The 26,733-nt window shown below is 37.8% G+C and overlaps 1 protein-coding gene across 6 annotated transcripts in view; it reads right to left on the reverse strand.

Annotated features, from left to right (window-relative positions):
- Positions 1-17,071, reverse strand: part of NTNG1 (netrin G1) — a 326,009-nt gene extending 308,938 nt beyond the window's left edge. For 5 of the 6 annotated variants that reach the window (XM_061186247.1, XM_061186243.1, XM_061186245.1 and 2 more), the window contains exon 1: positions 16,811-17,056. In XM_061186247.1, the coding sequence (XP_061042230.1) occupies positions 16,811-17,056 (246 nt within the window). Of the gene's footprint in view, positions 1-16,810 lie in introns of all 6 variants that reach the window. The other variant, XM_061186248.1, reaches the window with a different exon arrangement.
- Between the last annotated feature and the right edge of the window lie 9,662 nt (positions 17,072-26,733).

Below are 26,733 nucleotides of genomic sequence, written 5' to 3' on the forward strand. Positions count from 1 at the left end.
GCCCCTCCATGGTCAAGAGACTGACAGACCTGTCCCAACTTTGGAGGATTGAGCCAAATAGGAGAGAGATCAAAGAAACTGCTACAGATATGAAAAAAAGTACACAATGTGCTTGTTCTTATGTTCCTCCAGGATGCAATTCAAAAGAGGATTATTTTAAAACAGATTTACTACTGGGCTTATTTTGTTGACCTTGGTAAACATTACCTCAAAGTCGTTCCACTTGTATTTTCCTTAAGGGAGCAGAGATGCTCATGAACAGGTATAGACAGAATCACATGTCAAGTTAAAGTAAAGATATTGCAACTTTCTACAGAGAGAAAGATTTTAAACTGTCCATAATAATAATAAAAAAAAGCCCAGGATTTGCATAATCAGAAAAATACTATCCTGGATGTAGTGTCTTATTTCATAGATCAATAACCACTTATAAACATGAATGTAGAGCTTCCTGAAATTATTTATATTATAATACAATCTAGTGCTGAGGTCCTTTATTCCTTGACATTACTCTAAAGTGGAAATGAGAACCTAATCTATGATTTTCTATGATGACTGTGGATTTCCATTAAAGAAAATAAAGAAAGAAGAAGCCTTATAAACGTGTGATAATCCAACATCTACCACTTATTATTGTGACTGAGAGCAAGTCATTCAACCTTTTTAAAATCTCAGCTTCCCCATTTGTAAAATGGGGTTTTTCACCTATACATTATTACTAACATGACTCAAGATGTATGAAACTATTTTTAAGTTATTTTTATACAAATATGAATTATTAGTATAATAAAGCTGGGATTTGAACTTTAGACTCCTTAGGAATTTTAACATTGATCATAATTAATTATATATAATTTATACTATACATCCTACCTATTTAATAAAGTGGGAAAATGCAATATTGATGTTCTGCCATTTATGGATAGACTCTTTAGAATAAAGTTCTTCTTGGTGATCATGCATAAATTCATGCCACTCTAAGGATGGCAGTAGGCAGGCTCATGGAGTTATGAAGATCTGTTCTGGAACACTGAAGAGCAAATAAAATAAAAGGGCATTCAAGCAGTTTTATAAACATTTTTTAATGGAAATCAATGGTAAAACCAATAATCCAGTGTGCCAGTGAAAATGTCATATAGTCTCAAATCAGTATTTTGGGAGAAGGAAACTGAGGTTTGGGCTAGTATTATGGAAGACACTCTGAGTATCTGAGTTATGGACATAAGCCAGGTTAAGTTGCTTGTATTTGAATTCTATGTTCATTGTGATCTTTCTGTTCAAAATTACTTGGTTAGGCTTCAATAAATATGTACTGAATTGAATCCCTATATGCTCTGTTAAGTACCTAAGATTTGTGACCACTGAGCTTGCAAATAAATATGTAATAAGAACTACAGCACCTTTGTATAGCACTTTCCCCTATTTTATACTTTGTCTTTTATAAAGTACCTTTACCTACATGATTGTGTTTAATGATTGATAGACTAGATAGAGAGTAGGAGATTATGCCAAGTATAAAAAACATTACAGTATCATGTATTGGGAAACATAAGGACAACTGAACAGATTTATTCATGGATGGCACAATCATAACATTTATTACTGTTGAGACAGAGCCACAAAAGGAAATTAGTTTAAAAGGAAAGCTAAAGACAAGGCTTTGCTTGTTTCCTTAAGCTGGAATGTCCTTCTCTTTCTTCTTCCACATCAGACCAGTTTACTCTACCCTCAAAGCTCAGCTCAAAGACCATCTCATCTCCTTTATGAAGCTATCCCTCTGTGTTCCCATAGCTCTTTATATATAGCTCTAGCATAGCATTTATTTTCTTCTTCTTTGTAAATAGTTGTTTACTTTGTAAGGCTGCTTGAAGGCAAAAGCTAGCCTATCATTGTTATCTCCCATTATGCCCCACACAGGGCACTGCAGAGCAAGGAATTCCATTAACACTCAGAGTATTGAACTAACTGGAGAGGACACCCCTATGTTAAAGAACTAAATACTCCCACAAGATATCCCCGAGGGTAACCTTCTGCCAGATTATGCAAGAGGTTACTTAGATATCATAAATAGTGGCAAAGACAGTGAAAACAAGAATTGAAGTGGCAGAAAAGATAATTGAGGGACAGTAACAAAAAAGTAAAAGTGGAGAGAGCAGAGATGTAGGAAAGCAGACTGCTAGAAGGACTCTTCATTCCACCGCTATATATTAAGGGCCCATTGTGTATCAGGCATTAAACTAATTGCTGAGGATATAAGGGAGAACAAGGTTCCTTCCCTCCCTGTCTTCAAGGAGCTTCCAATCCAGTGTGGAGGGAGACAAGTAACCAATAATTACAAAATGAAGTGTTAAATGTATGGCTAAGGATAACTACCTACTATAACTGGGCAGTTGCATGTCTAAGAAATCTTGCTGTCGAATTGCCTTTAAAAATAGTTTCAATGAGGAAAAGGGGTTAGGGGTTAGATTTCTAGTCTTGTGATAACAAAGACAGATTCCACCTTGGCTACTATAAATAATGCTGCAATGAACAATGTTTTGTCTTGTTGATCAGGACTGTGATGGAGATACACTGGATGCTTTTGAGGAAGGGGATAACATGGATGATACAGCAGTCAGAAAAGTTGATTTAGGACCTGGCATTTCCATTTCCCATACTAAAATTTCTCTTTCACTTCTAGGCCTCCATGACAGCCAACACATTGAGTCCATTCCAATATTTTATTAATAAAATAAGTTTTATTTATCTTATCACAGTTATTTATTTTAACATTTTTTTGTTTTTATAAGGAGTTACTAAGCTGCTGCTAGGCATGTCTAGTGCAGTTGTTAAAACATTGATCCATTATAATCTCAGTGTAAATGCCATTGCATCCATGAATAATTATTTTAATACTGTGTTATTCAGAATACATTTCATTTACTTCAAAACTACAGTTGTGAAATTATTTTGACTTTAAATACCTGGCTTGGAGCCAGAACCTCACAGTTAGTTATTAGATGCCATTAGTAACATTAGGAAAAGCCAGGCAATTCACAAAAAGGGAAACTAAAGGGAAAATATTCAGAAGATCCCCTCAAAGCAGGAAATGAGAATCAGAATGACTTCAAGTTTTTACCAATGGAAATGATAATTACAAAAAATGATAAAGATGATTAACATTTATTGAGCGCTTCCTATGTGCCGGGCACTGTGTTAAGTACATCTTTATCCTCCTGTTGCTCAGAACAAAGAAGTGAAATAACTTGATTAAGTTGGAACTTGAACCTTGAGAACTGTTTGAATCCAAATAAAATATCTCTAACGGCATGCACTTTCCGAAGTTACAGAACTCCACTTCGGAATACCTGGTTCTAAATGTCCAAGACCCCTGCACCTGAAACTAACAAAATATTGTACATCAACTACACTTCAACAAAAATTAATTAACTAATTAATTTTAAGTAATTAAAAAATTCCCAGGACCCAATGATCCTGGAAACCTCCTATCTAGAAAGGGCAACTGGCCTTTTCTTAGTAGTATGAAGCTACTCCTTTACTGTTGTTACTCCTAAAACAATCCCAATTTGCAACAAACAAACAAGCAAATGAACAAAATGTGTACTGATCTACCTACACTGTCAGCCTAAATGCAAACTTCCTGGCTGTGGTTCTAATTGGAAATGGAACCCTTCCCGTGTTGTCCAAATTTATTACTGTTACACATCACCCTCAGTTTTTCATCTAGGAAACAAGCCATTCCGGTGATTGATGAGGCAATATTTATATATCATCTGCAAAGTAAGCAAGGAGACTTCCAGTTTAAAAGCACTATAAGGCTATTGTTACAGTCCAGTAATGAAGACAGTGATTTTGGGGGAAAAAATTACATACAGCTAAATATTAAAAATAATTTTTTAAACTGTGATTTTTGTATAAGTTGTACAGATCAGAGTATACCTTTCAATTTACGTGGAAGATGCCACTCTTAAAATTTGTTGCCTTCTGTATAAAAATCTAGTCAAAGAAGTTAGCTTATAGTTTGGCTCAATATTTATTTCTGTAAATTTTGTTTCTTCCTATTGACCCATAATTATGAATATTTATTAGTGATGCTCATACAATATCCAAGTGATTTACCATTAAATAATTTTTTAAAAGATGAGACATTAAGAGTCATGGTACACAGAGTTCTATTAAAAATCCTGAGTGAATTATGGTGGCGACAATGGATCATTAAATCGAACTGTGAGTGTCCTGACATCTAAGGCAATAAGAGAAACATTATTTCTTAAACTTTTTTCAATACACAATAAGAGGAAGCATATCAGTAAACAAGAAAAAAACAAAACTTAGAGAGGAGACTCCTTATAAACTGTTGGTAGGAATGTAAAGGGTGCAACTATATTTGATGAAAATGCCATACTTTATAAACCAACAGATTGGCTACTGGGTGTATATCTTGGGAAAAACAAAACTCTTGTTCATATGCATCAAGATATGGGTACAAAAATTTTTTACTGTTGAGTGGCTTGTAATTATAGAAAACTAAAAAAAAAGAACTTCCTAAATTACCACTAATGAAGAATGTATTTATACAATGGAATATATATTTTTTATATGGATGAACAAGATCATACAGATCAAATGGATAATTTACAAAAATATTGTTGAATAAAAAAGCAAGTTACAGAATAGATTTTTCAGGATGGTAACATTTAAAAAGTCCCAAATCAAAACTATATATTGTTTATGAACATACAAGCTTGGTATAAAAAATATTAAAAGATAGACCAGAAGGAAATATAGCAAATTTATGACACTGGTTCCCTCTGGGAGAGGGAGGCAAGAAATGGGTCAGGCCATGGAGACAAAGATGATTTCAACTTAGTCAGTAATGTTTCTTTTTTATAAAGCTTAACAAAAACAATATGCTACCACCGTTAATTTTTAGTGGTAGTGGTACATGTATTTGTTATATTGTTTACGTACTTTAAATATTTTTTAAAAAACTGAAAAAAATTTTTGTGATACCTTCAAGATCAAGGACCTCCAAAGCAGCCTATATATCCCAAAGACCGTGTATGTATTACAGCTATAATCTTTGATATGAATATTATGATCAAATTAACATATCTGCTTTTAGCACTTCATTTATTCATTCAACAAATATTTATTGACCCCTACTATAGGCAGGTACAAGACAACATTCTTGCTCTTTGGTGCTTGTATTGGGGAGGAGAAAAGAGATATAAATAAAGGAGTAGTATATAACGTAATAAATATCAGGCAGTTATAACTGATATTCAGTCAGAAGGTACCCAGTAAAGTGTAACCATTGACATCTCTTCTGATTGGTCAGTGTTGGTGCTGCCCCAGTTGTTAATTAGTTTGAACATCACTCCATAATAAATTCAGTGAAGAAAAACTAAGCAGGCTCAGGATAAATGGATAAAGCGTGTGGAGGAGATGTGATTTTAGATAAGGTGGTTAGATGAGAAAGGTTTTTAAGCAGAGACCTAACAAAAGGCAGTAATGAGCTCTGGGAAGATATTGAGAACATGGGTCCAAACAAGGCAAGAATAAACTAAGTTTAATGAAGAACATCAAGAAGGCAGGTAGAGAGGACTAAGCAAGGTGGGAGTGATCAGAGCAGAGATCAGAGAGGTATTCAGGGACCAGATTACACAGGAGCTTTCAGGCAGTGGTAATGGTTTAGATTTAATTCTCAGTGGGACACAAAAATATGAGAGGAAATTAAACAAGGAAAAGATCTGACAGATTCTTAAAATTTTATGTATGTATATTTACATAATATAATTACACTGTCTCTATATATAATATATTTACATTGCAATATTCACACATTATAAAGTTTTATATTATAATATTATAAAACATATGTGAATTTGATAATAGGGCAAATGTGGGAAGCAAGGAGACCAGTTAGGAGATACTGCAGGAGTGCAACCTAGAGATATAGCTGGTAGTTAGCAGTGGAGACGATGAAAAGTGGTCTGATTTGGGATATATTTTGAAGGTTTAGCTAACAGAATTGGTTGATATGTGTGGTGAGAGACATAAAGGAGTTAAGGAGAATTCCTAGATTTTTCGTCTTGAGCAACTAGATAAATGTAAGCTGCCATTTATAGATATGGGAAAGACCAGAGTCAGAATAGATTTGGGAAGAAGAAATCAAGAGTTCTATAATAAACATGTGAAGTTTAAAATGCCTACTAGACATCCAAGTAGAGACAGCATGGAGGCAGTTGGCTATATGATAACAGTTGTTATTGATAGTGTAAAAAAAAAAAAAAATCAAAAGTATCACGCTAACTACTTTTCTCAACACTTCACCCACAAGAATATGATTTTGTTAACTAGCCAACAGTTGCTGACTTATTATTCTGGTTTTAGATGGTGAATACAATATGTACTCTGCTCTCTATGATTTTTAACAGCTTACTTCCATTTACATGAACACGTTAATGGAAATGAAAGCAGGAATGGAAACAAACACAGTTGATTGGTTCTCTTATCCCCGAATGAAGACACTCATCACATAACGTGCATTTCCAACATTCCATACACTCTGTTTAGAGAATCCAATTTTCTGAGGTTATCTTAGATAAAAGGCTTTTTAGATAACAAAATCATAGTATTGTAGCTCAAAATCCAAATAATAAATGTGATTTTAAAAAGGTTTTTGTGATGGTTTTATTCCACAGACTACAAATAAAATTAGAGGGTAATTTATAGTGTAGTGTAAAAGTAGGACATGTATGTCAGATTGCCTGAATTTATCCTATTCCCACTACTTAGTTGGAAAAGTTACTTAACCTCCTGCCTTAATTACTTCACCCATTAAATAAAGATAATGATAAGATTGAGGATTACATGAACTAACAAAGGCCAAGTGTTTAGTACAGTGCATGACATCAGGAAAGTTCTCAATAAATAACATTATTTGTAAAAATATTCCACAAGTTCAAGTCAACAAGTGTGCATTAAGCAATACTATGTGCTTTACACTGTGCTAGGCACTGTTAAAGTGACCCCGGTGATGGCTAAATACAACATTATCCTGAGCCAGACAGTAGACACATTAGTGACAATGCTTCCTAACACCACATGTAAGATTAGTTTTTCTAAATTTCGAAATCAAAATCCGTGTGGCATGGTCCAGGCATCACAACCAACCTCAGAGTGGCCACCAGCTCATTTTCTTTGTCATGCACACATCCTCTTCTGCAATTTGTACTGACCACATATATTGGATTCTCCTCTCCCTTGAGAGAGGGTTGCTTGGAAGTATATTTGATATCTTCATTTTATCATTTCCAAGAAGGAAAGAGAGCAACAGAAAACAAACAAAAAGTTACATGTAATGGTGAAAAAGCATTGTTCAGACATGACTTGATGATAATGTCAGCTGCTGGACCTCTCAAAAGACATCAACCCTCTGGAACAAAAGGGCTATTTCTTTGTGCTAAAACAGCATCCAGCTCCATTATTCATTTAATATTTTAGAAGTCAGTTCCAAAGTAGGTCAACAATTGAAAACCAATTTTGGTTTCTTCCTCAGCTCACGCCTTTAATTTGCATGGAACTGATACTATGAGAATCTATCTATTCCCAGAAAGATGAGAAGAAACTTACAACCTGCCAATCTCAGTAAGTTCTTTTCCAGTATGATGCTGTGTGAAACAACTTTCATCCTTTCCCCCTTTTGTAAGGAAGGAAATTCTGAAATCTAAAAATGGCACATGAAAAGCTAGTCTGCCCATTGGTCTGGTGAATTAAAACCAAAGCAGATTTCACACCAGCCACTTTATACAAGGAATATGTTTCAGTATGCAACTTCTCCCAAAAGACTGATTCTAAGTGAAAAGGAACGCTTTACTGAGGGTAAATGACAATTTCTCAAAGTTTTTATATTAGAAACAAAAGACTTGAGGGGGCACTCAGATGAATATTTCCTAGCCCTGAGATGACAGCCCCCATGCCACCAAAATGCAGTGCAAGATTACGTAAAATTTCCACAAAATGAAGGGTGTGGAAAAGTCTCTGAAACAAGACCTATTCTTCTGGAAGAAAGGATACTCATTTTTGAACTTGATCAACTGACAAACAATGGTGTCTGTTTAAAAGGCCCAAATATATATCTTTTAACTTAACTGTTGGCTTCAATAGAAAAGTTAAAAAAGGTGCAAAAAGTACAAAGGAGTAAAACTACTACAGTTAGGAATAAGAAAATTTAAATGGCCAAGAAACATATTTAAAAACTCAATCTTTTCAATAAGCAAATAAATACATCTTTAAAAATGAAATGTCATTTTCCCCTTCCAATATGTTTGTATATCAATGCCAAATTTTAAAAATTATTATCTTAGCAGAAAAGGTAGTGGGAATAAAGATAATTTCATCAATATCCTTTTTGGTAAACTACGTAATTTATCTGCTAAGGCCCTATATCAGAAGAAAATTTAAGAATATAATGTCCAGGGGCTTCCCTGGTGGCACAGAGGTTAAGAATCTGCCTGCCAATGCAGGGGACAAGGGTTCGAGCCCTGGTTTGGGAAGATCCCACATGCCAAGGAGCAACTAAGCCCGTGTGCCACAGCTACTGAGCCTGCGCTCTAGAGCCCATGAGCCGCAACTACTGAAGCCCATGCGCCTAGAGCCCATGTTCCACAACAAGAGAAGCCACTGCAATGAGAAGCCCATGCACCGCAACAAAGAGTAGCCCCAGCTCGCCGCAACTAGAGAAAGCCCACGCGCAGCAACAAGGACCCAATACGGCAATCAATCAATCAATTTTTAAAAAAAGAATATAATGCCCAGTATTGATGAGGATCTAGCTACTAGGGCATTTCATAAAACACTAGAGGAAGTATAGATAAACTATCTTTCTGATGGACAGTTTAACACCAGTTAAGAGCCTTAAAGTATAAAAACCAAACAACCTAAATGTCTATAAATAGAAGATTGATTAAAGAAATATCCATAGGGTAGAATACTACAAAGCAGTATATCTCAAAAATATAATGTTAAATTTAAAAGAAAGAAGCTATATAATAATGTGTACACTATTTTTCCATTTATGCAAGGTTCAAAAACAATGCTACTTATAATTTGTACACAACCATCAATATGTAATTTTCAATTATTTGTTAAAGAAGAAAAAGGAATATAAAGGAAAAAAAATATCAGAGGGCATAGCACATATAAAAGGGTAAGGACTGTTCTGCAAAGCTTTTGTTTTTGTTGTGTGTGTGTGGATAAGTGTGTGTTTACTGTGTTCCAATATAAAATGTATTTCTCACTGTGGATCAACTTAAAGCAAGTTTTAAAGCCACAGGTATAGTCTACAAGGTGTAATTTGCTCATCTTCAGCTTGTTGCTCCCAAAGAGGTCTCCTGACTTTGCTCTCTACCGTGTGGCAGAAGCTGTCTTCCTTCTACCTCCAGAAGCTCTCTCAAGTCCAGACAAAAGAGAACAAGGCCCACTGAGAGGGGGCCTGCCTAAGTCCTACATCTTGGTTTAAGTCCAATACCTCTTTCCCCAAGATTCACACAGAGAATGCCCCTTCCATTCAGTAGGATTCCACCCTTGAGAGCAAAAGAATACAGCCCAACCCTTTAGCTTCAACTAAAGTCAATATGATGAGCTCACCATCTTAAAAACATGTGCATTTAATACGGGAGGTTTGGAATATGGGAGAAGAAGGGTAGGTCTAATAAAGAAAACTATACTGATACATGTTCATTAAAGCATTATAACCAATAGAAAAAAAAATGAAATGAAAATAACATCAAGTCATCAAGGTAGGAGCATAATTAAATATTATGTATCTATATAATAGGATATTTATAGCTATCAAATCATATTCTCTAAGCACATATAAATGATCTAAGTAAATGATAAAGCTATAGTAGTAAATGAAAAAAGATGAAAAATTATATCTGATGATTCTATGATTCCAATTTTGTAAAACAAAATGTATATTATATTAGGTTGGCCAAAAAGAACAAACTTTTTGGCCAACCCAATATTTAGGGAGAGAGACTTTTAAGAAATATGGCAAAATGATTTCAATGTTGAGTGTTAGGTTTTTCATCTTTTCCAAATTTTTTACTTGGAAAAATATTTTTTAAAAGATTCAATTAGAAATGGAAAAAAGAATCCTTCATACATACTTTCAGTGTTGAAACTCAGAGTAGATTTTTCTCTCCCACCCCTTTTTTGAGAACATCATTATAAGCTGCCCAAATGGATTAGCTAAATTTTTCTAGTTGTCTCTTAATTTACAGAGGGAAAAACCAGATACATGATAAAAGTCCTCGAGAAATAGAAAACATTCCAGAAAATCAAATACTATATTCAATCAACTGATCAATTAATCAGTTAAAAACAGGTTATTATTTATTTGTTGCCTAGAAATATGATAAATGCTGTAAGGTAGAAAAGCAATATAATACATAGTTTCTGTTGAGCTCCTACTCTGCATCAGAGAGTACAGGAGGCTGTCTCACATATTATCTCACTTAAAGGGTAGTGATCCAGACCAAGAGTCAGGATAAGGTAAACACATGAAACATATGTGTATGTGGGTACATAAATCAATAAGATGTAATGAAGTGCTAAATGGTACAGTATAGTAGAGTAGATAGATAGGCATATATTTTAATCACATAGTTAAAAGGTCAAGAGAATGATAAGAGCTGAAATTGGCAGGAAGTATCCAGAGAAACTAACTCGACACAGACCTTGAAGGATGGGTGGAATTGGGGTAAGTGGAGACTATTCTAGGCAAGAGGAATGTCTTCTGCTTCTCCTGGTAGAGAAAAACATGAGACGAGGGACTTCTTGTGTGATGACACTAGTCATTAACGTCAAAGGATCAAGATGCCAGACTAAGACCCACGCACAGTTCCAGAGCTAAGCAGAACAAACCCCACCACCACCACCAAAAGTTTACAGAATATGCCTGAGAGACCCCAAAACAATCCAGAGAGACTATGGGTTTTTAGGACACTAGTTCTCATATTTTCAAGTGATATTCCTCTACAGCAGACAAGGCTACCTCTTGGGGAACTGAAGGAGGTAATTCAAAGTAGTCCACTACAAGGCAGTAATTATGTTGAAGTCTCATGTTTCACCTTTAAAATCTTGTATTTGTACATTCAGTTAAATGCTCCTCCTAATCTTTGTGTAAAGTTGGAGCGGCAGGTATATGAGCCATGCTTATCTTATGCAGCATACTTCAGCATCTCCTAAGTTAAGAAATACATATATATACAGGTCTAACTCATCAAGTTCTATGAATTTTTGCTCCTCTTCCATCTTGCCAGATATAAGGTGTCAATCTACCATTAACCAGGCCACTAGGCTGTCATTTAAATGCTGTGGGTCCATCTGCTGCACCCAGCCTTTTTTCTTGTCTTCTTCAGACACAGTTTAACATCAGGCACTTGGCTACCAGACAATATTTTCCAAGTGGCTCTTTAATATGCAGCAAAATAATGTTTCACCTTTAAACTATGAGTGCTGGTCTTACCTCTACGTCCTCGTCCCCATCCTCTGTCTACACACCACTTCGTATTAATTTTGCTTAGGACTCTTTTTTCCTTCCTTTGCGGGCAGGGACCATATGTTATTTGACTTTGATTCTCACCACCACCACCAGGTTTTGCACGTGCTCTATGTTCTGTTCACTTCACTCTGCATACAGTAGTCTATAGTAATATTTGTGCATTAGCTCAACAGAGACAAGGGTACTCGCGCACATAGAGGACACTGTCTGGGAACAATGAATGACATGAGGTGGTTTTAAGTTTGGTTAACCCCACCATAATATTTATCAGCTCCCTCTCAAGGCCTCCTGCATAAACCATGCATGCTATGCCAATGCAGCCTCAACCCAAATCCAGTCGTCCCCTTCCAATGAGACTGCTAGTCTTAAATCCCTTGGAAATGCCATTGGGTCCTGATGGGAAGTAATGGGAAATAAGGTTGTAAACACTCAGATTTAAAAACCAGGTAGAGTACTCTAGACTTGATGCAATAGATAATAAGGAGCTACTGCTGGCTCCTTAACAAGGGAATACTTGATATAGTGACATATGAGAAAGATTGATCTCTGTGGAACTTAATTCACTGCAAACATAAATTAAACTTTTCTAAGAAGTAAGTCTAAATAATGAACTAAATAACAATGAAGTGTTAATAATGAAGGAACTGAAGATTTTTAAAAATTCCATTCTGGCATAATTAAGGGATAAATCAATTCAAATGAAAGATGCCACTGTTATTAAAACTTCATTCATTTATTAAATTATGTTTCACGTGAACAGAGTGCAGGATTATTTGATTATTATGTAAATCAATGTCATTTCCAGTTTTTGGAAAATTGATATTAATGCCTTGTCATTGAAAACGTAACTAAATTTATCAAATTAACTTCTCAAAAGCCACCTGATAGCCACCAGATCGCAACCTGAGCCGATGCCAAATCAGAAATGTAAGTTATAGATAGCCCTGAGACTATGCGTCACCACTTATTCATCCCACTGGGTTCCTTTAAAATTATAAAACATGAAGGCTTTGTACAACTTTTGTAAATTCCATTTGAACATAATGAAATATGCTCTATCCACAATGCTTACTGTAATTAAAAATGGTTTTCTTAATAGGAGTCTATCTGGAAATAGCACAATATGGAATGATCATTAATAGACCTGCTATGGTGCTTGAATAAATGCCTATCAAGAGCACAGGCACACATTAGTACATTTCCTAAAGAAAATCCATTTTCATTTCAAATTCTGACATTTTATTTAGAAAAATTATACCCTTTCTTTTAATTATTTCAGTAAACATAACTAGGGTATTGTTAACTACACCTCAGAGTACTTTATTTTCTCCATTTTTTAGTAATATGAGTCTACATGTAATTAAAGGCGTGCTGCATTAATTATGCCAAAGGTCTCCAAGGGAAGCATTTAATGTCCACCTCAGAATATTATGGCAAAATTACATGCACAGAAGACTTTTTAATAATCTTTGTTTCCTAATTTAGATTTGATTGGCTCTGAAATCCATAGGTGCACTCCAGGGCTCACATTTCTACCGACATCAGCACTTCTGTGCCATAAATTGTACAAACGCGCATGACTTCTTCTGTCTGTAGGCTTCTTTTGAAAGCTTTTTGTTTAACTTATCCAGAAAATTAGCTGCAGGCTGGAGATAATTGCAGATAATTTTGCCATTTTTAAGCCACTGGGGTGTTGCGTGGAGATATGACAGCTAAGTTTGTCTAAACACAAAGAACAAGTCATAACTTTGTGTTGTCACTTCAGCTTTACACACAGGTTCAGATCATCCTATTTGCTCTTTATGCAAATTGAAACAAATTCTAGTCACTAGATGATCTGTGTTTTCTGACAAAGCTGTGCTACCTGAAGCTTTTACGTGGCTGAAGGAAGGACATGATCTATACTAACATGTTATGTCAGCCTAAAAAAAAATGCTTAACCCTCTTCTACCCTTCAGATTCTTCCCCCTTAACAAAAACAGAGTTCTTTTAGCCATCGACAACTTACAAGGAATATATCAGATTAAACTAAAAAGAAAATGTATGGCCTCAATATACAAAATTCATGCATATATATGTATATGTGTATATCTACATCTATTTCTATTCCCCTATTTCACTATCATAAGTAGAAATGGCAGAACCACCCATAAAACTAATGTTTAAAATGCTGGTACTATTACTATACAAAAATTTAAAATCACTAGATATTAAAGAGTTATTAAGTAGGTTATCCAGGTTAATAAACAGAGATCTACTGTTAAATGGAATCATGTGGTCCTTTTTCCCTAAAATTTCACTCTAAAGTAAATGTAGCATTCATGGATGGTCACTGGCATATAATGATGGAGGCAATGCAAAAAGCAGCAATACAAACTCTCAGTGCATTGCCAATGAACTTCAACTTTATATAAGATAAATTGGCTATGGGAATTATAGGGTATTTCTCTGACCAAATGTCCCCTCGGTGCTCAGAATTGCTGTAGTCACAGCTAATAAGGGTGTCACTAGCTGAGCAGGTGATTACTGAAACCATTTTGCAGCAAACATTTACATATCAGGGCTAAGCAGTGATTGTGCTTATGTGGCAGCTGCCCTGATGTAATAGGCCATAACGACTCTGAGGGAGCAGGTATGGATGCGTGTGTCAAGGAGGGGAGAATGTGAAAGTCATAACACAAATGACTTGATGGGTTCCCATTAGACCTCGGGCTAAGGAGCACCTAAACAGGTCTGATATGACAGCATCCTGAAACAGCTTTACAGCCTTGTGTCAGGAAACCTTACACTAAAGAGTTTTATGGAAAATACAAAACTGCAGAGAGGAAGTGCTGCTATATTAGGTCACTATCTTTGACTTGGTATATAATATGCATACAAATAGTCTCAAACTATGTATTTAAAGTATAGATTATTAAACCTGTTATGCCAATCAAATGTATATTAAGGAGTCCAAATTAAGCATTGATAGGTAACATCTCACAAACCTCACACTCTCCCATGGAAAACAGTTCTGTCCAATGACAAACTTAAACCCACCAAGACTTCTGAATATCTGTATCACAGTAAGATGTAGCCTTTTAAAACACTGTCCTGTGGAGTTTCACATAAACATGTAAAGTACACATATTACTGCACTTGAGAAAGCTGAGGGATATCGTTTTCACTTTTTTTCTCTTTTGGTCTCTAACATCACTTAGCCAGTAAACTGGTAGGAATTGGCTTGTTTAAGGACCTTAGACCATGTCACTGTAAAAGTCAGGCATGAGAAGTTCTATAATGTACCCTTTCCCACTCAAGACGGGAGAAAGAGGCATGCTAAAGACACCAAGTAAACCCTTCAACATGACGGACAGAAGCAGTGCTGAGCAAGCATTCTCTTGCCAGAGGCTGACACCAGGGAAGCTGCACATTCAAATCACATGTTGAACACATCATACAGGGCCTATGCAAGTACAAACAGCATTGTGAAAAAGGATCTTTGCTATTTTACTTAGATCTGTAAATTATTAAACAATTCCAGAAGAGGCATATTGCTACAAGTGCATGCAAACCAATATATAGAGTTAGAGTGTTCTTAATAATACGAAGATTTGGCCCAGAACTCATCCTCTGCTAAGGAGTTCTGGGCCAAACCTGTCACCTGAACAGCAATTTCACCCCAGATTTGCAATGAGATCTTAAATTTGACCTTTTATGAGAGATTATTAAAAACCTTATATAAAGCCAAAAAATGTCCCTGGTCTTTTACAGATTTATTATAGTTTTCCTAACGTGTTTGAATAAACTCCTCTTCTGGAAGTCTCTGGTTTCTGAAAGGCAACTTCTTTGCAAAGCACATACCTGCTACCCAGAGAGACGGTCCTCTCTTTGAAATATTTAGTCTTTCAGAGCACTTTAGTCATAGTGACACCTAATAGCCAAGCTCTTTTTCTCACTCTCCGCAAAATCAGGTTTAGACTATAATTCAAACCAGTCCCCAAAGGCACTTCTGAAAAATGGCAAGCCCTTAGCTTTTAGGTGAAAGCACTGTTTAGTGCTCAGAACTGTTTCCTGTTACAAAACCTCTTCTACAGTGCTAGGTCTAAGATGATCTTATGCTAATTGAACTCACTAGGGGCTGTGAACAGATGCTACTTTGATTAATAGTTTTACTATCCAGAAAATGCCAGGCCAAGTTCAAGATAATAAAGTCAGGTAAGGATACTATTAAAATCTGCCATACGATTACATCTGTTACATGGTGAAAAATGGGACCACAACAGTTCCTGTATCAAATAAAGACCACCTATAATAAAAAACATCAACAACATAAACCAAATGAACACACTGTCTGAATTCTTTAGCACATTGATTTACATCATTTCAATCACCAAACTCTTTACTAATACCTTATGGGTACATTTTCAGCAACATCTCCAGTGAAAATTCAATTTGTCACTCCTATATTACCTTTTCACATCCCATTTACCTTTCCACTCAGAAAAAGACTTTAATATGCTATGAAAACAACAAATTATCTAACTTTGCTTATCAAAAGGAGAGTATTTGAATTTGTATGCTCCATATCATTACTTTTTCAATAAACATGTTTTCCATATTCCAAACTCTTCTATGGAAAACCACAACCCTTGTAAACAAGAGGCTGCATAAGTTGACAAATAAGACTCTTCTGGAAAAGCTTCTCATGAGGCTTTAGCCCCCGTCTCCTCTTCTGCTTCCCTTCTCACTGGTCTCCTAACCGAGGATTTCCAAACCATAGCAGTTTCCTGATGAGGAAAACCAGGACATCTACTCTAGCCTTGAACTATGGAACACGGGACTAGCCTTAATTTAAATACGTATGTGAAGAAACCTTTGTGTTTTTAAAGGTGGTTTACCAATGGGTTTTATCCTTATGATATCACATATAGCCTAATCATATTCCCAATCTCCAATCTGAAATTTAAACTTCAGTGGACTTTTTTTTTTATAATTTATATTCCGTGCACTTGTCTCAGTGAAACCTTTGGTTTGCAGGAAGGTAAGTTCCAGTACATCAATCACACTGTGCAAACTGTAATTCCAGGTGGTGCAGGCCTCCACTGAGAATGAAGCTAGCCTGTTCAGCACAGATCTGCCACTTGCAGATTCAGCTCATTACCTGAGTTGAGTCTTTACGCTTAACACATTTGTATGCATATACAACATGCCCACACTTAACATGAAATATTCTATTCAAAAAGGTTGTCTCACCATTGCGCAGAATGTCTCAGGAGGGTCTCCACAGGTAATGTCCGGAGGATCCAGTTTCACTTTCAGATATTTTGTCATGTCTGTGGATTCCGGCTGACAGGCCATATAATCCCAAACTTTCCCTTCTTCTGTGTAAATCTGAGTCTTACACACATCATAATGTCCCCACACCAAAGGGTAGGGCTGCATCACGGAGGACACTGTAACCCAAAGGGCATGAATTGACAGGAATCTTGACAAATACATCTCTAAATTCTTGGCAATCTTCGTGGTAACAAAAGCCGGGTTTGCTTATCTGTGGTCTCTATTTTACATATACATGTATGTCTATACGTAGGTAGGTTTGTATATTTAACAAAAAAAAAAAAAAAAAAAAAAAAAAGAGGATGAGACTTCAAAGTAGATTCCAAAACTAAAAGTGAAGGATTCGGATATTGCACGTGTTCAGGTATATTGAGGACTTTGGTGGAAACCTAGCATACTTGTGCATTAGGCATTAGCAACAACTTGCAGCTTTTTCATTGTCTTAGAACATATCTATTAGACTTGGGTCTAGTTTGGTTTTTGTAAAAGATGTCCAGCAGCAGATAATGATTTAGCAAAATGATGGCTCTCCTATTGTACATCCAATAACCCTGGGTGATCCTAGATGCTCACGGCTCATAAGGGTTGCTCAGGCGCACTGAGGTATCAGTATCTGAAGCAAAAGGATGAGTGTCTATAGCTCGGAGTCTGCTTCCCATCAATCATTCTTTTCTTCTGGCACCAACACCCTTTTAGAAACAATAAAAATAAAGAGTTATTGTCCCACAATCAATGCATTACAAAATGTATGATATGTTGGCATTTGGGAGGTTTGATGCAATATGAAGCAAATTGGTGTAATATGGACAACCTTTACTTTGCTAGAATGAGCAAACCACAGAAATCATTCACATTGGGGAGAATTTTGAAATGAAGGATTTAACACTTCCATAACAAAGACAGATGTTTGTGTTCCAGGTGAGTTACAGGTTTTCGCTTCAAAAATTATATTTCCATCTTGACAAAACCGAGAGCAAGCAGCTAGATTTAAACATGTCTCAGATATTGCAGTGCTGGAAAATCTTCCAGGAGTACAATGGGGGAAATGAGAGCTTTTATAACAATGACAAAGAAGTGATAACTACTTCTATGCCTTTTGTCTCTTAGCAAAGAGACCCTAAAAATCTACAAATTCCTTGTACATTTCTTAGCTTTTGTTGACTGGAGTGAAAACCGGTATTGTTGGCAGGAGCCTGTCCCTTTGTATTTGCTCATTATATTGGAAGAATTTAGCATCTTTTGTTTAGTTGCATTTAGTGGTAAAGATAACTTGGCTCCCTGAAAAAATATTCAAAAATAAAACCAAAGGAGCAAATTTTCCTTTGGTAAGAATTTTCTATTTTCTTATATCTTTTTATAGCTATTACATCTGCATTTGCAGTTACTTTCTGTAACAAAAGAAGAGAATTTGTCCCAAAGGCGAATATTATATGCTGCTTTAAAACTAAAAGCTCTGTAGTAAAACGCACAATTTAAAATGCACATATAAAAAGAGCTGAGGGTGAGTTAACAGGCCATGAACCAGAATAATACGGCACTAATTCTAAGAGAAAATAAAAATTACTGTTTAAAAGTACTTTTGGTTAACTGATAATACAGGCTACATAACTATGAGTACAAGTCATTGGTGAGTTTAACTGGCAACTTTTCTCTTTAGAAATCACTGTCTAAATCCAAACAAACTATAATATTTGGAATCCAGGTGTAAGAAAAGTGTATTTGCTTAATTAGTTGGTTTACATTGTCATAGTCCCAATAATTAACTATTTTTTAAATGTAAACGGACAAAAAAGCCTACAGCTTTAGGAAATACCATTATAGATCCTTCAATTCACACTAAGCAGTTTAAATATGGAAGTTCACTATCCTCACAAAATCTTATAAAAGGAATTCACTATATTTAAATAATGTACCATCTTAAAATGAACTAAGCCACAGAGACTATGAAATGCCAACAGATGGCTGAATTGTGTTTCCATAGCAAAGTAATTTATAATAATTGCTTTATGGATACAAGTGCAATTTTCATTATATTCAATTCATAAAATGTTATCATACTGCTGTAATTTGTGATATTTTCTATTAGGAAAAGTGTTGAATATTTGAGTTACTATGAAGCAATAATTAGCAGTTTGTCTAAACATGTATAAACTACAGATTTGAATCTGCCACTTTCTTGTAATGTAAAGACTATATAGTGTTGAGTACATTTTGAAATCTAAACCAAAAAAAAAAAAAAAAATCACAGAGAAGCATGTGTTGTGGCTACTACAGCCTTCTGCTTTTTTGGGATTCATTAGTAATTTAAGTTGATATTTTCAGAAACAGCAGACATTTTGACAATAATCCGAAAAGTATTAAAATAATATAAATTTACATTTTCTAGATGCATTTTTCAACTGCATTTACTACTTTATTATAATAAGAACAAACACTTTTGTTGGGGGGGGGATGAAGGGGAGGAGAAAGTAGGCCTTATAACTGAAGCAGTGTAAAATCTACTACACCAGAAATTATTAACTTAAATTCTTAGTTTCAAATACATAACAACTTCCTTATCAAGAACCACACACTCTTGAAGACCTGGAATGAACTGCTTTGAGTTTGAAATGAGTGAGCACTACAAGCTAATTTTTAATATTATTTTTTAAATATGACCTTAAGTATATATTTGAATTCTCTGAGATTAATCGTCACATTTTTAATCAATAAATACTATCCCCCTAATCTATTTATTCTTGGCTACTGTCTTCATCCACCTTTTGCCTCACTTGAATCACAAAATAAAGGATGACCGTATATATGTATGTTAAAAATTTGGACACTAGGGAAATGTATGGGAACCTGTTACTATTTCCTGACACAACAGCAATCCCAGTGTAACGAATTCTCATTAAAGCACACCAGAATTATAATGATAGAATTATGGACTACACCATTGATTGAATTTAGGAAACTGACAAAGAAAAATGCAAAGGAGTGCAAGACATTTGAATATTAGGTGGTTGCAGGGCTGTGCGACAGACATTCTTGACAAGAAGCAGCCAATTATAGCTTAAATTTCTGGCACATAACCAGTTGTGATTAACAGTTTTCCATTACATTACAGACATATTATTAATGTATTAAAAATTTCAAGCTTTGGCAAGCACTAATATGGCATGGCTCAGTCAGTCTGCAGAATTTACATTTAATGAGCTCCCATTGACACAGAAAAAGATATTGACCACAGCATATTACAGATGAGGAGGAGAGGGTCACTAAGTTGTTCTTTAACGTAATTATTTGATTTCATTCCAACTTTCATGTTTGTAGCATCACTTAGTGCGGATCCTTCACGTTAGGATCTCCTTACTTTTCAGTGCCACATACATTTCAAAGAAAATCCTCTTAATTTAAAATTAGAAAGAAATTAAATCTGTGAACTTCCATGACACACAATGGAAAAGAAGCCTCTGTCAAAATCAGGAATTTTCTATTAAAGTATAATTATGGAGTTTTCAAAGAAAATAAAATGATTTTAAAATAGGATATTATTTACCCCTTAACCTCTCTTACCTAATGGCACCAGTTCCCATCTGGCTATGCTTTCAACTAGGTTAAAATCACCAATAGCTTCTTAAAAGCTAGGTCATCACAGCAAATAGCCAGGCAAACCAATTATGAGAAGGACAGTCAATGACGTATTTGGGGATTTAATATACTAAACCAATCCCTTCTTGCCCATAACTGAACTAATTGCCAAGTAATGTGGGCTTTGAATTTGTCTCAGGTGTTCGTATCGCGTAAATGTGAGCAGCTTCAGAAGAGCTGTGCGCGGCCCCAGTCCTAGTCCTTTACTTTGCGAACCTTGGGAACTCACTGTAATCAAATAGTGCTATCATCTCTACCTGTGCCCTAAAGTTTTGGGAAGTCCTCTTTGATAGAAATACCCATTAATATGCCATGAGTACTCCATAGACCTCTGACTGGTATATAAATTTGCAAAGCCGCTGTGAAAATTTACATCATGCTCTCAAGTTGATAGATGTTACTGATCTGGACTAAAATGGGCTATAAAATGGCTTTGCATACAAGGAACATATCTTTTTTCCAGGATTCTGTAGCTAATTCCCTTCCACTTTGGGTTAACTTTGCAGAAGGTATTTCACAGGTCCTTTCTTTCATTAGAAAAGAAGCCTCCTAAACATTACACGGAAGTAACAATGATCAAAACTATAGACAATTACATTCCAAAAACAACTGACAATTTCATCAACAGAGAGGAAAATATTGACAGTAAATCCACTAACTCTAGCTGGCTCTCGGCATTTGTTTTACTGTATAATCTCGCTAGGAGGAGGGGGTGGTGATAGTAGGCTATTTATTCCATAAATACTTAGCTCTTCAGGGGCACCTGAAATAGACAGCTATTGACTCATTCCTCATAGACATTAAGAATTTTATAAATATGCATGTTTCTGAATGGGAAGGAACAAAAAGAACATTGACTATAATCATATTCCATTGAGTGAAAAATATAAGGAGATAAAGACATATCCAAATTCCATAACCTATCAAAATTAGTAGCTTCCAACACTGTCATAACGAGATTGACTAGATGAGATACTTAACATATACTGAATGCTCTTTGCATTTATTTGTTGTGAAGAAAGCATTTTCTAGTCATCTTAATGGGAGATGGGAGTCATCTTAATTTGCTTCTATCCTTTTAACTGCCTTTCAGGATATAAGGAATTTAACATGTACTGCAATATCATTGGCATATTTTACTCATACTTGATTGGGTATTATGAGCAACTGCCTATCATGAGATTCTTAATAAAACCAAATAACACACCTTAGGATTTGGAAGATCTCTGTTTTCACCAAGAGACTAATGATTAGGGAAATTAGATAGCATATATTTTGCAGAATGTTTGGGGATGGGATAATACATAAAATTATTTCAGAATCAGCTAAGTCTAGAATAAATATGCTATTTCATTAATATAGAACAACAAATCTTTCATTGTCATGTAGAGAAGTTCAGAAATCCAAGGTTTCAAATACACATTTGAGAAAATCTACACCCACCCAAAGTTTTGAAACAAAACTCTGGATTCTGAAGATAAAATTATTTTTAAAAGTATGCTAAATCTCTTACTGACCTATAAACACACATTCATACACATACATTTTTCTGTTAACATACAATTAATTTTCTGAGTTGTATGAAATTTTATTTCTTTCCAAGTGACTTGGTGTTTTTGTAACTCTAAAACTCTCTCTACAAATCCTTACAACAGTTAGAAAGCGTATCAACTAAGCGTGTAACAGTTTAATTTTTTTTTAACATTACTACTTGATGTTTTTTCAGAATAATAACAGAGGCAAAGACAAGTATATGCACCACTTACAAATATACAAAAGGAAACAGCAAAATACTTTAGCCTCCTCCTAAAAAACCTAACCTGAATCATTTTAGCACACCTACCCAGTGAAAGCTGACGAAACAAAAATCTCAATAGGAAAAACAGCCTTATGTGCATATAAGATCAACTGTTTTCTTACAAAATGTTAAGATTACCCTTTTAAAATTTCACAATAGGAAGTATCACCAAATTAATAGCCAAGTATATGGAATTTTGAATTCCCTCATGTTGGTCTTCAGTGGTGAAATAGATCTTATTTCATGGCACCCAGAAAAGAAAAGGAAAATAGATCCCTTAGGTATGTTAAGCTAGAACAACCTGCTGTGTGAACTACTTGAGACATTGTTTCTTTGCAAGCTGATCCACATGCAAAGAACCAAATTTCATCTTAATGAAAAACTGAAAGTTACTTATCTTCCAAAAGAATCTTGAACAGTTATGGAGCTGATTTTCCTTTGCCAAAGAGAAAAGGGATGGGGAGCATTTAAGGCAGTCAAAGTTACAGTTCAAAATACTTAATTAATGAAACCTGGGGTTGTTAATTCCCCAAGGTTTTTTTTAGAGATGATCTCAAGGACTAGACAAATCAGAAAAACCTTGCCCCTACTGCGAAAAAGAAAATTTCTGGAAAACTTTTTTCTAACAAGCTGAACCATTAAGTGTATTTGAATAAATGATTTTATTAGAAGATTCTTCTGTTTTGTTCCCCAATTCTGTAAGATAAGAAAACTTTTAGTATTTTCAGTCATAAAATAGGGCCTTATTTCTAGAGCAAATCTACTGCCAGATCCACCATATGTTTAGTGGAATTTTGAATCTTACTCAGAATTTTCCATTCCAAAGATTGACAAACTGTTATGATAATGAGTGGTTCCATTACCATTCCCTGCGAAGAATGGGGGAGGAAGTGGGAAACAAAAGCCTCTACTCTCTGGAAATCTATACCCGATGCGAGAATGGAAACGCTACCTCCAGCTTTTCCAAATAAAGTTGCTTAAAATCTCCGCTAGAAATTTTCCTCCCCTGCCCTGTAAAATGACAACCTCCTGAGTGGATTTCTGGAAAAGATTAAAAAAAAAAAAAAAAGTCCGAGCGAGGTTACTAAAATAAACAGCAGAGGGCGCAGTTTCTTTTCTTATCTAAGTTTTCCCGTGTCTGAATCACTTAATTGGTTATTTTGGGCCCAATAATATTCAGTATTATTTGTATTATATATAGATATCCACAGATCCATACAGGAGAGCAATTCAATGTCTCTAGCCGAATCCATCAACCCCTGAGAAAATATTCCAGACAGCATTCCTACACCAAGTCTTTCCCTCTTTCAATTTTCCCTTTTCCCCAGCTGCACAACATGGGATAGTAATGCTTTAATCTCGCACCAATAAAGGAGATTAAAAGAAAGGAACTTCAAAAGCTCAGTGTGGCCACCAGCTCCACAGGGCCGGCAAGAGGGCAAGTTTTTTCCCCAAGCAAGGACAACTGGCAAAGCAAGAAAGAAGAAAAAGAAAAAAAGAACCCTCCGATGCGTTGTGTGCGGTCAGGCGTCGGGGGTGGGGAGGGGGAAGAGCGAGCTGTGTATCTGTGAGTCCAGGCACTGAGTACAACACACACACACACGTAACCTGCCCGGGGCGCACACCAGGAAGACTTGTGTCTGGGTGTGAGAGTGTGCGGGGTGTGCGCGCGCGCGCTGCCTCCACAAGGCGCTTCACAAAGTTCCTCGCCCACCCGGAGCCTTCCCTCCCGCCCGTGGATTGCGCGGCGGGCCGGGGGGGCGGAGGGGGGGGGGTCGGGGGGAGGGAGGGAGGAAGCCGGCGGGGAGAGGGGCAAAGGCGGAACGCGCGGGTCGCGGCGGGAGGGGGAAGCCGGCGGCACTCACCGTGAGGCCCGTTCGCTAGGCGCCCGGCGGGAACCCAGCCGACGGCGCGGGGCGGCGGCCGAGCCCAGCCTGGTGCGCCTCGGGCGGCGGCCTCGGCAGCGGAGCCCCGGGCGGCGCTGGGCGGGCGGCGGCTGTTACGCCGAGCCTCCTCAGAGCGGGCGGAGCGGGAGAGCTAGGGGTGTGGACCCGAGCGCCGCGGCCCCGCCGCCGCACCCCCGGGGTCCAGGTTGCGCCTGGCCGGCGGCGGCAGAGGACCCAGCGGACCCGAAGCCCCGCGCCCGGCCGCCACTACCCGCCGCTTAATTACCTTCGCCTCCGGCCCCGGGGAGTGGTGGGAGCCTCCGCGCGCAGCCCCCTCTCGGAGCCCTAGCCGAGAGGGGGAATTCCTTCCCGTTGACGTCCTCTTCCGAAATGCAAAAGATCAGTGACTTTGACAGGTAGATGAGGGGGAGGGAATAGGGGCGGGCGGAGAGGAAGAGAAGATGAGAAAGGTGCTTCTCCCTCCAAAAATATAGTGATATTAATAATGAAATCGCAGCCTTCGGGAGGTCTTGCCAGCCCAGTCCTCTGCTTGCCGGCTCTCCTCCGCGCCTCCTCGCGCCACTGCCTCTGCCACTTCTCGCATTAAACTTTTACTGAGGGATTTTTTTTTTTCTATTTTTTCTCTATCCTTTTTTTTTTTTTTTAATTTTTTTAAGCTGCAGGACGACTTCCTGATTCCCGGGGATCAGAACCAGCGGCCCGGTGGTTCTACCCCGCTTGGCACAGGTTTCATTGTATTTCAGACGAAGACGTTGAGCTTAGTCAGAAGGGACATAAATCAGGACAATTAGCATTGGCGCCAAGAAGATCCTCTAGTACCAATTTCGTCCGGGCTTCCTTCGCGCATTCCTCCACTCAAGTCAGAAATGTCACTGCACATAGCGTTGATGGTTGCGAGACGCGACGCACCCAAAGTCCATTTGATGAAATATACATGGCCCACGATGCTTCTGGATTGCGGTTCACTGGCTTCCCGACCCCGCCCGCGGCTCCTGGCCGGACCCGGCTCCGAGCCGGCAGCGAGCTCTCTGCAAACTTAGGGGCGAGTACGAATCAAAGAGTGAGCGCAAGGGAGGGCCTGGGAAGAGAAGGAAGCAAGCCGGGGGAAGCTGCAGCCCTTGGAGGGGTGGCAAGTACGTTTCACTTAAAAGCAGATCTTCTGCAACTGCCAGCAAGTGGAAGGATTGCAAACCTTATACTACCTCGAGACCTGGGCGCTCCGAGCGGTCCTAACTCCGTCCCGCTCGCTGTTGCGGCTGCTGCTCTAGCCGCCGCTGCCGCCGCTCCAGGACCTCGGGGTACCGAGGCTCAGCGACTCCCCTTCACCTCCGCCACATCTAGCTTGCCCACACGAGCGCGATTTCTACTAACTCTTCACGTACCCTCCACTCACAACCTGGCCCGTCCCATCCCTCACTCCTGGCTCTCCTCTCGAAAACCGCTCTTAAGCACACCCCTCGCTCCTAGCTGTGATCGCAACGGTGTTTTTCAACCAGCAATTCCCCTGCCCAGCCAGCGGCCCCTACAGCGCAAGCCTCAAACCTCCTTATTTAGAAATTCATTCTTCTTCGGAAAGTTGAAGAGAGAGCTGTGGTTTTCTGGCCTCCTCGCCATTCTGAAGAGAAAGACAAATGCCCCCCGCCCCAAGACTTCCTTCCCCAGCAGTGGGGCTCAAACTTACCCGGGATCACTCTCAGCTACACACTAACGTCAAGGGAAAAAAAAAAAATCCAGACTGACTTACATAGGGACAGACTTTAATTAAAAAGAAAGACTATTGCAATAGGGAGAAAGCTCTGATCTCACAAATCTGCAAGCATCTCAAAATCAAACAGAAACCGGGCTTTTGTATGGTTAGGGGCATAAGCAGTAGGGAAAGTTGGTCAGATGAGAGGGCATAAACCACGGTGTGACCAGCTGGTTTGAGAAGAAATGTGTCTGTGGTCCACCAATTTGGGGGATAAACTGAAAAGAAAGCATGTTCTGCGTTTTAGTATTTGCTTGGATTTGGGGGCCAGTTCAGGGTCCTGTGTGGAGGAGAGAAGTCGAACTCCAGTTTGTTAAAGACAAAGCAGAGGGTAAGAAATGGGCAATTGGGGACACTTGGTCACTCACTGCATGCCTCACAATGGAAGCACTGAGCTAAGTGCAGAGGGGTCATTTTTTTGCCATGACTGGGGTGGGGGAGGGGGGGTGGGGGGGGTGGCAGAAGGTGCATAGGGAAGAAGCCTGTTGAACTGAGCCTATAACCAGATCCTTCTTGGCCCTGAGCAGCCAGGAAGGAGACAGGGATTCCAGGCACCCTAGACCCTCCAACCCCTGAGAGGCCATGATGAAGCCTTTCTCCCTTGACTCCCTCCACAGCAGGAATCTGTGATTTCCTTGCTTTCCTCCTCTCCACCTCTATATTCAAGCACTGTTATTGAAGAAAGGGGTTACCTGCAGGGATAAACTCTCCTCAAAGGCATTCTTAGACAGTGGCCATGCCTGGCTCTTCGTCC

This window comes from Eubalaena glacialis, chromosome 3, assembly GCF_028564815.1.
Source record: "Eubalaena glacialis isolate mEubGla1 chromosome 3, mEubGla1.1.hap2.+ XY, whole genome shotgun sequence".
In the NCBI taxonomy this organism is placed as follows: Eukaryota; Metazoa; Chordata; class Mammalia; order Artiodactyla; family Balaenidae; genus Eubalaena; species Eubalaena glacialis.